The 17,160-nt window shown below is 29.5% G+C and overlaps 1 protein-coding gene across 4 annotated transcripts in view; it reads left to right on the top strand.

Moving 5' to 3' along the window:
* Nucleotides 1-9,463, top strand: part of Gel (Gelsolin) — an 89,266-nt gene extending 79,803 nt beyond the window's left edge. For all 4 annotated transcript variants that reach the window (XM_071179358.2, XM_043054553.3, XM_043054551.3 and 1 more), the window contains 4 exons: nt 564-747; nt 1,211-1,321; nt 6,808-6,933; nt 8,472-9,463. In XM_071179358.2, coding sequence (XP_071035459.2) covers nt 564-747; nt 1,211-1,321; nt 6,808-6,933; nt 8,472-8,501 — 451 coding nt within the window. In that variant the 3' untranslated portion in view covers nt 8,502-9,463. The remainder of the gene's footprint in view (nt 1-563; nt 748-1,210; nt 1,322-6,807; nt 6,934-8,471) is intronic.
* Nucleotides 9,464-17,160: the final 7,697 nt, after the last annotated feature.

Raw genomic sequence — 17,160 nt, 5'->3', positions numbered from 1 at the left:
CATTTTGCATATTTTAAGTACTTTGAATATTAGTTGAGATTTATTTTATAGGCAAAAAGAAATATACATGCGAATAATTTTGTGAAAGATATGTTAATGCATTTCCCCTTAATAAAAATCAGTAAATAATTCAACTTTTTTTCTCTTGCAAATTCTCATGAGCCCAAACAAGGAAGTGAGAAAGCATAAAAATTGTATTATTTGCTAAAAGATGTGATTTTATATAACATTTGAGCTTTGAGAAAACGTCATTAAGCTTGTATTTAAAAATGACTAATGCTAATAAAAAACGGCCCAAAAATGAAAATGTTATCAAAATGCAAACAATAATTATTGTAAATATACTGTTATTGTTAAAAAAGAATTGAAAAAGATAAGTAATTTTTTAAGTTCATTTTGTCTCCGACTCTTTAGTACATAATATGTGATTCTTTTTAAAAATTTATTGAGTGATTTTTTTCCTCTAATAAATTCTATTTTTCTTTCAAATATTAATTGTATATTTTCTACCATGCATCTATTTATTTGATTTTTGGAATTGTTATAAAATGATTTTATTGCAGAAATTTTACTGAAATAAAAGAGGGTGAAGAGCCGGAAGAATTTTGGTCACCCTTGGGAGGAAAAGAAGAGTATCCAAAGTCACGTGATCTTCCCTCCCGACCCATCATCAAACCCAGGCTCTTCAGGCTTTCAAACCGGTCTGGAAAAATGAAAATTGAAGAGATGTGCAATTTTACTCAAGAGGTTTTGAAAGACTTGTCATTTTATTTTGAAAATCAAGAGAAAAATAATTAAAAAAAAAATATCTTGAGTTTAAAACGGAAATTGCAAAAGAGTGATGAAAAGGCACGGAAAAAAATCTCATTCTGTACCTCTAAACTGTCATTAAACATTTTTTTAAAAAAATAATGCTGTAAAAAATTTAAATTATATACAATTATTCACATTAATTCAATATAGATACAATGTATGTGTCATGCTCAAAATACTGAAAAGTGGATGCAACACATTTTTTATAATAAAAATAACTATTGAGAGAAAATATATTTAATTTATCTTTCTTTTCATAGAATAATAAAAGAATGCCCAATTAAATTTGTTTGTAAAGTTTCATATGATATTGAACTAGCCGATTTTAAGTGTTTCATTAGAAAATACATTGCAATCTTATTTTGAAATTGTAAGTAAATTCTAATCTATGTTTTAGGATTTGTGTGAAGATGATGTCATGATTTTAGATGCAGGAGATATTGTTTATTTGTGGATCGGAAAGGGAGCAAATGAAGAGGAAAAGAGTGGAGCAAATAAATTAGCTGAGGTAACTGTGATTGAAATAATATGTCTAATTTGATATATATTTTTAAATGTAGGAGAAATTAAAACAGTATTAGAGTTGCCGCTCTGCAAGGAAAACCTGGAAAATACAGGGAATTTAAAAATCACCTAAAATAACAGAGAATTTTTCTTTCTTCTTTACTAACTTGGGAAAATACGGGGAATTTTATTTCTTATTTTCGTTTTTAAAAGTGGTTACCAGCCAAAGGACATGTAAGGATGATATTTCAGCTATACTAAACTATTTCATTTATTGCTGCGTTATTGTTTTAAGTATGTTAAGCCTTTTAAGTTTTTCCACTAATTAAAACTAGCCTAATATAGCTCGCTCTAGAGCACAGAGTGTTACCTTTTTAATATATTGCATATAATATGTACGTAAAGAAATTTTTTTTTTCTTCTCCAGATTTGAGTGACAACCATGTGTATGATAATCACATGAACCAATTTAGTTGCTGGGTGGGAGGGTGGTCCTATTTTCTTCTGCCTTCCTTAATAGTAATTCATTAAGTTTCTATAGTTTTTTTCCCTTTACTTAAATATTTAATTGTATCTCTAATGTGTACAGTTTCCAGAGTTCTTCTTAACAAATTGTGATCTTTACAGTACTGCCTTCCACAATAGTAATTTATTAAGTTTCTATAGTTTCTTCCCTATAGTTCTATAGTTTTTTTATATCAATGGTTTATAATCTGTACAATAGCTAAATCAAAAAAGAAACAGTTTTATTGGGGAATGAAACTCCACCTTTTAACAGCCTCTACAATAGAGTGTCCTTACTTTATTAAAATCTCTTAAGCCTCCTCTCAACACAGAAAAAGCCTGTAAAAGAGGATTTTTTAATGAATTTTGCAATGATAGTAGATTAATATAATACATTTCGTTTCATTCTTCATTTTATAAATACAAAAGTTTTAAAATTGAGTTCTTATATACTACATTTTTTATAAATTATTTTTTAAATTATCCAGAATTTTGTGCACTCGCAAGAGGAAAGAAAAATCATCCAATTCGTTTATTTATTATTTTTTTAAAACTACATAAATGTAGTTTGTATAGCACGTAAGATTTTTTTTAAGAAGTAATTATTCTTTTTAGAAAATGATGGCATTATGAAAAAAAAAACTGGAAAAAAATATGGCATAAAATAAGTTAGATTTTCATGGATTACTTAAAAACCAGTCAACCCAATTAAAAAACTATATTTATTGTGTTGTCAAAATTTGAAGTGAATCGGTTGAAAATTGTACTAGTTAAACATAGTTTCATTACGAGTAAATTGTGTTTAAAGTTTTGTAATCCGTAATCCATGAAAATAATTATATAAAATTTTGCAATTAACTGTAATGCATTAATAGCAGGTACATAAGATTCTTCTTCTCGATCTACCCTTATCTGCTTTTTCTTTGCCTGCTGTGCATTCATTTATTTCTAATTTTTCCGTAAGAGTCATAATGGCTCTGTGGATAGAACATTCACTTTTCAATGAGGTGAACCGGATTCGAATCCCATCGATGGCTGATCGATACGAATTCCACATCCGGCTTGCACCTACCACAGTGCTGACGTGAAATATCCGCATGCGTTAGATGCCCCTTGCCGTCAAGCTAACCGTGTGAGGTTCCTTGCCATGTAATACAAATGCAGGTTAGTTTCATCACAAAGTGCTCCATGAAGGCAAATTTCTCCCAATAGTTGATCTAGTTAGTTCCCTTGTCTTCTGGATTGGATTCAAAATGACAATGCTATAGAGTTGAACATTTGCTATGGAGTAGTCGTAAAAACCAATAAATTGGGCAGACTGTTCAACTACTGTTTTAAAACAAAATAAAATAACTTCAGGTGGTTTGAATATTTATTTTGTGATTTTTCAAATTCAAAATTTTTAATATGTTGTTGTTATGATGCAGGAATTTCAAATTATTGTTATCTTTTTTTGATTCTCTCAATGACATCATAAATCCTCATCTTTACCCGAACAAAGGATTTCTCTAACTTTGGTATTTTTAATACTATATAAAATTGCATAACCCAAAATTCAAATTTGAGTTGTCACTATTTTATGTGCACGATTCACAACTTTCTGATCTCAGCAGTTATTTTTCGTTTTCAAGGTATTTTTACATCCATAGTTTTTTAATGCAACTTGTAAGTTTCAAATTTGATTTTAAAAAGTACTGTATCCTTGACGATTCCTTTTTCAATCGTTTTTGGGTAGTTTAACTTTTTTTACTGTTTCTACACATTTTATTAAATTCTGAGATTTCGACGTCCTTTATTAGCATCCACCATCATATTTAGCTTTTTTTTGCATAGTTTTCCAAATCACTATATTTTTAATATGATATTGTTGTAGCACATGAATTTCAAATCACCCTATTTTTTAATAGACTGAATTTGTGAGTATCGTTCGTAAACTCGGCAACAGTTCTTACTTTCAACTTGAATATTTCCACCTATTGCTTTTATACCTATTTTTAATGCAATAATTTGTATCTCTTGTATATGTTTTTCTAGAGTCTCTTTACTAATGCATGCCATGTGTATGTGAAAGTGGCAGAAATAAGCAATATTTGCACCCAGTATAAAAATTGCTAACTCAGAAAAATTTCACAGTTGACATGCGGGTGATAAATAGTGACCTTTTACTCTGAGTTTTTACTGAACAGAGTCTTGCACTTTTGAATGAAGTATCTTACTTTATCTGCAATTAGAATGATTTGTCCCTCTATATATCTGTGTGTGAGTGAGTCATATGTATGCATATTTATTCATACATATATTACCCATTGTCAAAACGGGTATTGATTTGGATTGGATGGTGTCCACAAATTTTAATTTTGTTCAAGAGTCATATCAAGAGTCATATCATTTTAATTTTGTTCAAGAGTCATATCAAGAGTCATATCATTTTAATTTTGCTCAAGAGAGTGCGTCGTTTTGCCTTTTTGTTTTCACCACCGGGCATTTTTAATGTATTTACGTAATACTAATAGCCGGTCGAGTGGTCGGCGCGCCCGACTGCGAAGCCGATGGCTGCGGGTTCGAATCCCGCTCTGTGCGGGGATGTTTCTCTCTCTATGTGTTGTCCTCTGATGTGTGAATGTGGCCCATCCTATAAACGGGTTGTGGCAGTGTGGCGTGGGTAATGTTGCTCGTCTCCCTGACTTTGGTTCACAGGTGCCCACTGGGTAACGTGAAGTGAGTAACAATTCCGGCATCTTCTAAGGCGAAAAATAATGTTCAGTGCCTGCCATTTATATAAAAAAAAAAAAACATAATAATAATATAAAGTATTTTTATTATTAAAGTATAGTGACTGGCTTGACGGTGATTTCAATATAAATAAAGAATGCTGAAGAAGGAAAAGTATTTTGTGAAGCACGTAAATATGAAAACCCAAACATGAATGGAGACAGTTTTTTCAACCCATGATTTGAAATGTTGTGGCGTTTAACGGAAGTCCATTCGGAAGGAAAAAGCATTTGACCCATGGGTAGCCAGTGATAAGGCGAACACAACTTTTACTATTTTTTTTGTTTACTTATATATTGCTTTAATTGTTGCAATTAATTAAACAAAATGCATTTTTTGTATATCATTTTACGGCATTTTGTTTAATTCTGTTTTACTTTTTTTAAAAGAAAAATATCCTTATTATTCTGTTGACTGTGACATATGAAACCAGGAATTTTCAGGACATATATTTCCTTTGCGGGAGGATGAGTTTAGGGAATTATTCGGTTTTTTTCTCGGAAATGCTCACTCGAAATAGAAACTTATTTTTTCTTTAGACGCAAAAAACACTATTTTTTTTAATTGTAAATTAAATGACACAAATATTGAATGAAAAATTGTAGAAGGGATCTATTATAAGGGGTCTAAGGGGTTATAATTCTAAGGGGTTATAATTTGTAAAATGTGAGGAAGCAGCTAAAGCAGTCTCTGCTAGTGAATTTAATTAAACCGGAGGTTAAATCTAGATGTGAATTTTTTTTATTTTATTTAGAAAGCAGGTCCATTCAATTTGGAATAGGAAAATGATGAGGTAAGGTTCAGCTACTAATGGATCTTTTTGAGAAGGAGCCGCAAAGCTCCTTCAAGTGTCATAATTGGATCAAGTGTCATCAGTAAACTGAATGACCAAAGATTCACTTGTCTCATTTGCAGAAACATTTCAGTTCAGAAACCCTTTTTTGTGACTGTTTCACCTTTATTGCGAATATAATTTTGTCTGCAGTTTTTATAGTGGTGATTAAGGAACACAAACAAAAATAGAATTTAGTTTTTTTTTTAATTAGGAATGATTGTACTAGTTAAGGGTTTCACCGATCTCAGATGATTTTAATTAAACAACTCATGAAAAAAAAATTATGATTAATTTAACATTTTTAAAATACCTATTTTGTTCAAATGAATATTTTGAAAATAAGGCAGATGAATGTATATACAATAAATACACAAGGGACAAAAAGAAAAGAAACAATTGATACCCAACTAAAGTAATTAAATTCTAGATAAAATCATTGAGTTAATTATATATTATTGTAAATAAATATACTAAAAAATTTCTTTGTTAACTTATATAATTTTTACCATGATGTGCAAAACAGGCAATTTATGTTTCCTCCTCCTTTATTTATTTATTTTTTTAAATAAAACTTAATTTTCTAAAATTATTAACTGTCAACTTCTTTCAATTATCCAGGATAATATTACCTTGCTTACATCCATTTTCGGGACCATCCTTGGTAAATAACAAATCAAGCGCATCAAACGTAAGAATGCACTATAAAACAAAACTCCTCTATTTACGCTTTTACCTCAATTTGCTCTTCTGTTTTTATATTTTGTAATCTGCCAATCTTGTTACGAAAATATTTTAAATCATTCTTGAAAAATTTCCCGTTCATGTAAGTTCATTTTAATTCGCAACTCGCTTTATAGATTTCGTTTTATGTTTTATTCTGTTTTTTTCTTTATATTTTATTTTCTGTTTTAGCGTGATATTTTTTCTTAATGTGCTTTAATTTTTAGTAAAATTTTTTTGAGTGCTTCTCACACTATTGTATTGATATAGTTTGCTTTGGCTATATTGATGCAATATTAGAAAGCACTCCTTTCTGCAGACATAATTGTGGGAGGTGATTATATCTTTTTTTCCGGATTTTTATTAATTTTTTTTCCCTTTTCGGAATTTCTGTTTTTTGGGGGGGTTTTATTATCATTTTTCTTTTTCCCTTTTTTCATTGTCCTGTAATATTTCCATGTTTTCTCTACATTTTGAACTATATATATATGCATACATATGAAAAAAAAAGGATTTTTTATTGATTGAAATGAATTTATATTTCGACAATTTCGACAGACAACTTTTTAAATGTTGTTTATTTTAAGTTGTTTATTAAAGTTTGTTTTAGTCAACTTTAAGTGTAGTAGTGATAACTGAACTATAAAAATATTTTACAGGATTACATGTCGTGCGAGCCGAGTGATCGAAATTCAGAAAGTATTTCAATTGTTACATTGAAGCAAGGTGTTGAACCAGAATCCTTTAAATCATTCTTTCAGAATTGGAATCCCTCTATGTGGGAGGTATACCATTAAGTATTGATAATTTTGATTTAAAACTGTTTTAATTATCTACTTTGAAGATTTTGAAAATTATTTAAATTTAAGTATCTACGATTATAACTAATTATATGTATCTTAATAACGTTTCATTTTATGTGAATACTCAAAATATGTTTAAGTGTTTTAAAAATGCTTAGTTTCATGTATGTGAAATTTTTGTTGCTCTATTTTAAACAGTATACATGTTGTAGGGGCCCTGAATAAGCCCCTTTTCTAAAATGTATTATTCAGAACTGTATAGCTACATTTTGATTCATAGCATAAGTCTATAGCATAGTAAGGATCCTTAACTTTTTGATTCCATTTTCAAAGAAAGTAAAATGAATTTTGATTCCATTTTCAAAGAAAGTAAAGTTTAATGAAATATTTTGTGATTCCCATTTATTGAGCTAGTCATTGCAGGGGTCTGTTTAGAAGAAATTTGGGTCCGTTAACGGACCCTTCACAAAATATCTTTTCATAAAAACGCACTCTTCACAAAATATCTTTTCATAAAAACGGACCCTTCACAAAATATTTTAGCTTCAAAACGAACCCTTCACAAAATGAATTTCTTTTAATCGGACCCTTCACAAAGTTGTTTATCTTCATTATTGTTTTGTTAATGGAATAAACCCTTCCCAGGGGAAGGAAAAAAAGAAAGACAGATGTAAACGAACTAAGTTTTGTCTTCGGCAGACGTTTCTTCCTTTATTCGTCCGAAATGAATATTCTGTGTTTAGCTGTATTGGCTGAATACCAAATATTTGTATGTTGCATCTCTAATTTAGTAGCAGCAATTGCTGTTTTTTTAATTTTAATTTTTTTAATTATAATTTTACAGTGTTGAGCACGATATTGTATGTCTTAACAATTTAAAAACTCCTTGAAAAAGTTTTTTTCCATAACAGGACCCTATTTGCACACATTCACAAAAGCAGGACCCTGGTTTAAAGAAAGTGACTTAATGTTTATTTTATATTCACAAATTATGAGTCATTTTTTCACAATTTTACAAAAACGAACCTTTCACAAAATGTCTGTACAGACCCCTGCATTGTTTTTGTTACTTTTTTTAAAATCTTCATTTTGAATGGAGTTTGAATTATGCTCTATACATGTGTTTCTTGCTATATTTCTTCATAAATTTTACATTTCTTTTTTTCTCTATAAATACTTTTGAAGAATATGCTTTTATTTTGCCTACTTTACTTATCACTGTATTTCATACCCATATTTCTTATGAACACTACACTATGTGGCCAAAAGTAACCTGACCCCCCCCCCCCCCGCCGGTTGTTATGGTTAGTTACCCGTGATTGGAAACATAACAAAATGGGTGTTCAATAACTGCCTTCTCATACCCATAGAACACCTTTGGGACGAATTAGATCGTAGTCAACTAATCCTCACTGCACAGCTGTGGTGCAGGCATCATAGTAATCAGGATGGTTTTATACTGTTGGCCACATAGTGTATTATTTTGCACTCTTCATTTCATATTATCTGCTTGTTTTCAGGATCTTTCTCAACTGCTTTTGCCAAACTGAAGGATTTATTTGTAAAGCTCTGCTGCCTTTTCTATGTCAGTATTATTATACACTTGGCGCTTACTTACAAAAGACGCTCTCTCTGCTGCGCTGTTTTATTATTCTAACAGAGTGAAAAGCTTTCCATTGAGTACCCTTTTTATTAAAGTGGGTTGAAGATAGTATGGAAAATGATTTTGCTGCAATCATGATAAAAGTAAACTTTACAGGGTTGCCATAAAAACCTGAGGAAATAACGGGGGATTTTGATTATTTCTTTAAAAACTGGAAAAAACCGCGGAATGTTGTCTTTTATCTTTCATCTTTTAAAAAATGGTAATCACTCCGAGTGGGATATTTAAGGATGGTATTTCAGCTCTATTAAACTAGTTCATTTACTATCGCATTAAAGTATGTTTCCTTCTTTCATAAGTTTTTCCAACTATTAAAAATACAGGCAAATGTGAACACCCAAATAGAGTGAACGAAATCCCGTGCCTTGCAATGCAAACATAATATTATTGTTTGTAGAAGAGAGGAAACTGAACTTTTTTCTCTCTTCCACTGATTTTTTTCCCCTTCATTTTTTGGTCATTTTGAAATTTCTACATAAAATACATAGACCGAATTTTAAAACCATCTATTGAGTGATAAGCATTTTTTTCGTGTTTGCTTCTTCTATCTCAGCTTCCCATCTCTAAATTTTTTGTATACCCAAGACGAAGAGTCATAAGAATAAAAGTGAACACATTTTTTTGTGACTACTACATATTGATTTTTGTATTTCTTTTGAAGGGTCATTTATTTAAATGATGTGTCATAGAAAGTTCTGAAAGATGTGTTGATGTGCAGCACGGATAGGAGTGAACTCCCGGTTATAGTGAACCGAAATTTTCGGTCCCCCCTGAAGGTTCACTGTAGTGGGGTTTGTCTGTAGTATTAGTTATCCCAATACAGCCCATACAAAAGCTTTCCTCTTGTGTGCGGGTAAAACAAAAGATTCTCCAGATTTGAGTGGCAACCTTGTCTTGCCCTGTGATAGTTTTAACTAGGTTTCTGCAAAAATTGTTATTATTTTTATTATTATTATAATAGTATTTTATTTTTCTTAACTATTTTTGAAATACAAGCATATAAGGTACTTAATGTTGGTGATAATTAAATAGTGATTTTTACTCTCTCTCACTTTTGAGATCACAATTTTATTTTTGAACATGATATATTTATGAATAATTTATTTTGCATTTGACGCTTAAAAAAAGTATCATAAGAAAGTAGATTAGGAGCGTACCAGAGCAACATTCCTTACAAATTTTTTTGAAGAAAAAAAAAATGCAAAAAAAGCAACCTATTTTTTTTATTTCATTCATAAATACAAGGAACTAAAACAAAACATAATACACAAGTTCTAAATTGAAATTTTAATTTTGTTTATGCGTAAAAAATAATTAATTTGTCATCCGTTTACAATCCCAAATGATCTCGGGCCAATAAAAAAAGTTAAATATGAGTCTTTGTATAGGTTCATCATCTGAAACATGATCTGCATTACTTTTTCTTTCATTCACAAATGCCATTTTTTTAACTCTTTTTTTTTCTATGCAAGTTCATCCACCATCGCGTATATACAATTGTACGAGACACGTCTGCAGTCCCACAAATAGCAACAAACAAATTATTGGCAAACTTCCAATCACAGCAGATTATTTTTTGTTTTGCTTCCGGCCGAATAAGAACGTGATAAAACAAAAACGTATTGGCGAATTTTGATATGCCCGAGTTTATTCAGGATAATAAATATTTGTAATCCATACATACCCGATTTAACTCGATCTTTCTATTTAATTTTCAAAAACAAACCGATTTTGGACTCTACTTGACGACATCTTTCAAGACATATAAAATATAAGAGGAATTTGACAAATATGATGTTTCAGATGATCCACCTTTTTTTCTTTCTTTACAAAGACAATTCTGTCGTTATTTAAAAGTTAGTTTAGCGTTACACTCTTGTCAGATTTTAAACTTTTGATGAATGTACGTTTCATAAAAGATTTTAGCGTCATCTGTTTTCATTCATTTGAACTAACAAAATTAAATTTTGAAAACAGTGATGACTTTGACCACAAATTGTATGAAAAGAATTACAAAATAAATGCATGCAAAAAAATAATCACCTTTTCTGAAAAGGTGAATCCTCAAAAGTGTCCATAAAACTTAAAATCAAAGATGGCAAGGTAGTAGACGCAAAGGGATTTTGCATTAATTGAGAACTTTTATATTTTTAAATAACTCATTAATATTTTCATTGCATTGAAATGTATTTTATTGAAACAAGACTTCCTTTACATATGCAGAGTATCCGCGCACCTGGAAAGTCATGAGAAACCATGGAAAGTCATGAATTTCGGTATTGATATCAAAATTAGTCATGAATTTAACTATTTTTGAAAAAAAATCACGGAAAGTCATGGATTTAGGTTGCCGAAAATTTTTATTTTTATAATGGAATCCCTCCCCTATTTTATGGTGTTCCGAATATTTGAATTTGTCACAAAATCCCCACTCACAGTCATATTTTATTATAATATAAAAGGTTTTTATCATGTTCTTTAAAATTATGGTGTTCTTTCAAAAAATGAAGGAAAAAAACATAATTTCTAGAGCGAAGTATCTTTTAAACTTCTGTGATTTCAAAATTATTATTATTTTTACTTTTTTTTATGTTATCAATTCAAAATTCTAGCTGAATCTAGCCAGTCACTGGCAAATTTTTTTTTTAAAATTCCGAAATGAAAACAGAAAAATCAGGAGTATCTCTTTCCTTCCTGATGAACAAGAAAAGTATCTTTAGAATATAATTCTGCAGAAAAAAAATTATACATTTGTTCAGCTATTATTTCTTCAGCTATTTTATTGCTTCTACTCTTTCTTTACTCTGTTTTTTTAAATTTAAAATCAATAAATATGAAGATGCAGAGTATAACAGTTTTGGTTATACCTATCATTTTAATTAATGTTATTATAATGCTTTTTAAATTTATTATTCTGTTTTTGTCGGGAGAAAATAGTGACTTCGTTAAGTCATGAAAAGTTCTTGGAATGAGTCATGAAAAGTCATGAATTTGAAAAATTTTAAGTGTAGCAGATACCCTGCATATATGAAATATAAATTGTTGTCTACTCAAGTAAGGGAATTATAGCTTTTCAGAATATATATTTTATATCATTATGTAAAAATATATTTGCATAAAAATTATGCTTATCGAACAAAAGTGTGCATTATCTGATTAGAAACTTTGAAAATACATAAAAATTATTGTGTGCAGCAATAGAAGATGCACATTGTTGGGCATAAATTCAATTTTGACAATGCCAGAATCATTTCCACCCCATAAGGTCATCTTCATGCTCTGGAACCATTCATATGAATGCTCCTTGTTCAAACACATTATTTCCTCACCACCTCTCCATAGCGCATGGAAATGCATTTTACTCTGCGGATCTCAATGGTTTCCCTTGTTCTGTTTTTCACTCTTGGCTACTGTGATTTTTCCAATTTTGTTATGTATATTTCCGTTTTATATTTCAAATCACTTCTTCTGATTTATATCTGGCTTGTTTTTGAAGCGCTTGAAACATGTTATTTAATATGTATTTTTGAAGAGTTTTTAATCAATTCAGTTTCTTGAAATTTATTTAAAAGTCATGTTAACAAATGCATCTTAAAGACTAAAGTACTAAGAGTCGAATTCCGTTTTAGCAAAAATTTCAATGCAACGAATAGTTTCTGAATTCCCATAGAAACAATGAATTGAAAATACCGATATTACGAAATTCGTAATCCAATTTAAGAAAGGTGAAAATAAGCAACAACTCTCATTTTCTCTCATGATCAAAACACTTTTTCAGTCTTCAAAAGTACACAATGATCTCGGAATTCGAGTATTTTTGCATCATCAAAATAAAAAAGTATCTAATATGAGAAGGACATGTCAAAAGAAAAAATAATAATGACTCGGAAACCCCAACTTATTCTTGTTTGAAGAAGGGAAAATACATGTGGCTTTCCAAAAAAGTGATTTCCAGTTCAGTTGTTTGAAACTGTGCATAATTAGGAGTAATTTATACTGGTTTTAAATCATTTGTACAGAAAAAAATTATGGATTACGTAGTTTCTGTTAAGTAGGTGATAATAAATTCCTTTTAATTTGGATGTTTTTGTGAGCTTTTAAAATTTTTGGTTGCTATTTTCTACATGTAGAGTAAACTGTAATTAAATGCAATATTTATTTTTTTTCTGCAAAAAATTCCAATGTAACAAAATACCTTTGGTTAATGTTGAAATTCGTAATATCGGTATAACGAATTTTCGTTATTGCGTAGAGATTGCCCTAGGAATTCGTTAAAACAGGATTCAAACGTAGCAATGTTTTCTGAGGTTGATAAATAGGTTTGATTTTGTTATTTATTGATGTGTATTAATATTTTGAGATAATGAAGAATGACAAACTTATATAAACTGTGATATATATTAATACTACTACTACTGTTATAATAATGCTACTGTTATAATAATTAAGCTTTTTTTCTTTTCTTTGTTTCATCTTGTCACTAGAGAACAATTTTAAACGAGTTTATTTTTAATTTCTGATTTTTCAATGGTTTGGTTTTGAATATCACTTTTGTGCTTAGCAATTTTATACGCTTTACTTTTCATGTAATATTGAACATTTATTTATTTTTTTGTGCTATGGATGACTAAATATAATAAATATTTGTTCATGAGTTGTTGTTTTTTCATTATTTCTATTTAAATATTTTAATAAGATAAATTTATACGGTGTAAACTATAAGGCAAAATGAATGGTCACACCACAGACAGACTAAATAACTATCTAAAAAAATTTGTTGGAAAATAACTGACTATTTCCAGCTATTTTTCACTCTGCCTTTTTTTTGGTCAAAAATAGATCCTACATGCATTTTATTATTATTTTTTTAAAAAAATACAAAATTATTATGAATATTTTGAAAATTACTTGGAAGCTATTCTTAATCCTGGAAGCTCATTATTTTTATTTAAATATTTTAATAAGATGTATTTATACAGTGTAGTCTATAAGGCAAAATGAATGGTCACACCACAGACAGACTAAATAACTATCTAAAAAAATTTGTTGGAAAATAACTGACGATTTTCAGCTATTTTTTACTCTGCCATTTTTTTGGGTCAAAAAAAACTCTTACATGCATTTTATTATTATTTTTTTAGAAAAAATACAAAATTATTATGAATATTTTGAAAATTACTTGGAAGCTTTTCTTAATCTTGGAAGCTCATTATTTTTATTTGAATATTTTAATAAGATATATTAATACAGTGTAGTCTATAAGGCAAAATGAATGGTCACACCACAGACAGACTAAGTAACTATCTGAAAAAATTTGTTGGAAAATAACTGACGATTTTCAGCTAGTTTTCACTCTGCCATTTTTTTTTTGGTCAAAAATAAATCCTACATGCATTTTATTATTTTTTAAAAAAATAAAAAATTATTATGAATATCTTATTGGCGATCGAAATGGGCTGCAGGTGGCGTAAAGCAGAACTCTCTACCTATGGCAGCACTTCACATGCTTTCCCCATCAGCGTGTGGAAAGTCATGGAGGAAGGAGCAATTTTGAAACAGCCAGATGTTTCAGGTGTCTTACATCCAATAGCATTCTATTCTCGTTCTCTTAGAGACTATGAGAAAAATTATGCTATCACAGAACTGGAATGTCTTCCTATTGTTGATGCATTAAACAAATTTTATCATTATTTATTTGGAAATAAATTTACCATACATACAGATCATGCGGCTTTAGTTTGGTTAAAAAAATTTAAAAATCTGAAAGGTAGATTGTTCCGCTGGTCTTTACTATTAAGTATGAATGATTATGATATAAAATACACAAAAGGCACCTTAAACTTTGAAGCTGACATGTTATCCCGTGATATTCTTGACAATATTGAACACAATAGTGATGTTGATTTAAATAATGTAGGCCATTTTTCACATCTTTTGCAATTGGATGAAATTCGCGAAGCCCAACAAAATAATAATTTAACTGGAAATTTTATTAAAATAGATAATGTTTTGTGTTTACGTAAAAAGGGTTTTACCAAAATTGTTGTTCCATTTTCTTTAAGGCATAAATTACTTGAAATTACTCATAAAAAATTTGGCCATTCCGGAATTCAAAAAACTATTAATTTACTTACTCCTGTTTACTATTGGGAAAATATTACTTTGGACATTACAAATTTTAACAAACATTGTCATACTTGTCAAATTAATAAAAAAACCTAGACAGAAAAGATTTGGGTTACTTCAGGAAATGCTCCCAGCTGACAAACCTTTTGAAATAATTGCAATCGATAGTGTAGGTGGTTTTAATTATTACAATTCTACCAAAAAATATTTAACTTTAGTAATTGATCATCACACTCGATATATGTGTGCCTCGAAATCAATAACTACGGAAACCTATGTTAATTTTTTGCACCAAATTTTTCAAATTCAAACCCTATTTTGAGTGATCGAAATGCCGCATTTACTTTTTCCCATTTTAAAAAATTTATTAAACATAGCAAGATCAAACAATTGTTAACTACAGCCCATGGACCTGAAACTAATGGAAAAGTTGAACGTTTAGGACAAACCATTGTAACACGTTTAAAATGCAAAATTAATGATTCTTCTAAAAAAGTTCCTTGGCCTAAATTATTAAAAGAAGTAACTGAAGAATATAATTTAAATCCACATTCGGTAAATAAATTTCCCCCAGCTTATTTAATGTTTGGCACTCTCCCATTTAATCATCCTTTATCTGAAGAAATTTTTCCACCGAAGCAAGGAAAATTGCAGTTGAAAGAACTAAACAATATCATGAAAAATTATTAATTACTAATTATTTAAATTTGTAGTTTTATAGCTTAAGAAATTCAAGCACATTAGACAACTATCTTCTAAAAATATGAGTTCCCATAAATAATTTTTACTAATTGTAGAATTTGGATAAGTGTAATTTTAAGATGATTTAATTCTATCTATTAAAATAACAGAAGAATTATGCATTTGAAACTTTCCTTTATAACTTAACAAAAAAAGCAATTACTGCCGAAGATTTAATGTTAAAAGCTTCAGATTGATAAATGAAGATCTCCACTAGTGAAAAAATGTAATGACATACATTATTCTTCATATAATATAGATAATATCTTTTATATTTTTTATATAGTGAGGTTAAAAATTAATCAACTAGGTGGTCCGTATAACACCTCACCTTCGTAAGTACTGAAAAAACAGCTTTAGGTTGAGCTACATAAGCCTGAAGTGCAAAATGTTGCATCTTTGGTTGATAAATTAATACTTCTAAAAATACAAAAATATATACTTCAGGTTACGAAATAATAACTTAAGGTAGGTATCTTCCCTTCCATAATAACCTTTAATAAAAATAACCTTTCCAAGTGTGGAAAATACACTTCAGGTTGATTTATAACAACCCCAGAAGTGTAAAACGATGCACCACAGGTTGATAAATATATACCTCTACAAACATAAAATTAGATACCTGAGGTTGAAAAATAATTACTTGAGGTAGAACAAAATACACCTGAGGTTGATTTATAACAACCAGAAGTGTAAAACGACGCACCACTGGTTGATAAATATATACCTCTACAAGCATAAAATTATATACCTGAGGTAGAACAAAATGCACCTGAGGTTGATTTACAATAACCTGAAGTGTAAAATGACACACCTTAGGTTGTTGAATAAATACTTCCACAAGTGTGAAAAAATATACTTCAGGCTGATAAGTAATAACCTAAGGTTGAAAATGAAACACTTTAAAGTAGTAAATATCTACCTCTCCACAGATGTAAAATTAAACACCTTAGGTTGAAACATATATACCTCTGGAGGTATATTTAAGGTTGATTTTGAGGTATTCATTTGCACCCTTTTCAACATTAACGACGTATTTAAATAACAACCTCCTTTATACCTTTTAAATATACCTCGTTTATACCTCGACTTTTTCATAAGGGTACATACATATTAAACTTGATTGTCATATTGTGTACCCCCTAATAAGACTATAATTATTTCCTCTGGTGGTGTACACTTGTATCCGGTAATATAGTACGTGATCTGGTCCAATATAAATATTATGGATCAATATTAAGGTACGATATCGGGCCATGTGTTAAAACAGAATATTGACTTCGAATTTTCTCATTTTAACGCTATTCAACACACTATTATATTTATACATACATAGTAAGCTATAGGGCCACATTCCCAGAAAGCATGTAACCTTACAACAACCTTGAGTTTTAACTTTACTTTCATTGTTACGAAAAGGTTTGCGGTAAAAACCTTTCTTCAATGACGTAAAAATATTGCAATTTCCAACCTTTCCTCCTTATAGGAAAACTAAATGATTTTCAAATCTTTTTTTAAAAATATTGTTATTTAGGTTAAAAAACAGGCAAATTGTAAACCTTAATTTTTGCATTTTTGTTTGCTGTCATGATTAGATTAGCAGAAATATTAAGCGAAAACCTTTTTCAAAGGAAACGAAATAAAGCAAATATTAACCTTTTCAGCGAAAATATTAATAA

This window comes from Parasteatoda tepidariorum, chromosome 1 (assembly GCF_982258835.1).
Source record: "Parasteatoda tepidariorum strain Cologne lab strain chromosome 1, Ptep-v5.0, whole genome shotgun sequence".
Classification (NCBI taxonomy): Eukaryota; Metazoa; Arthropoda; class Arachnida; order Araneae; family Theridiidae; genus Parasteatoda; species Parasteatoda tepidariorum.
Note: the sequence above shows the minus strand (reverse complement) of the source record. Positions and strands in the feature narration are given on the sequence as shown.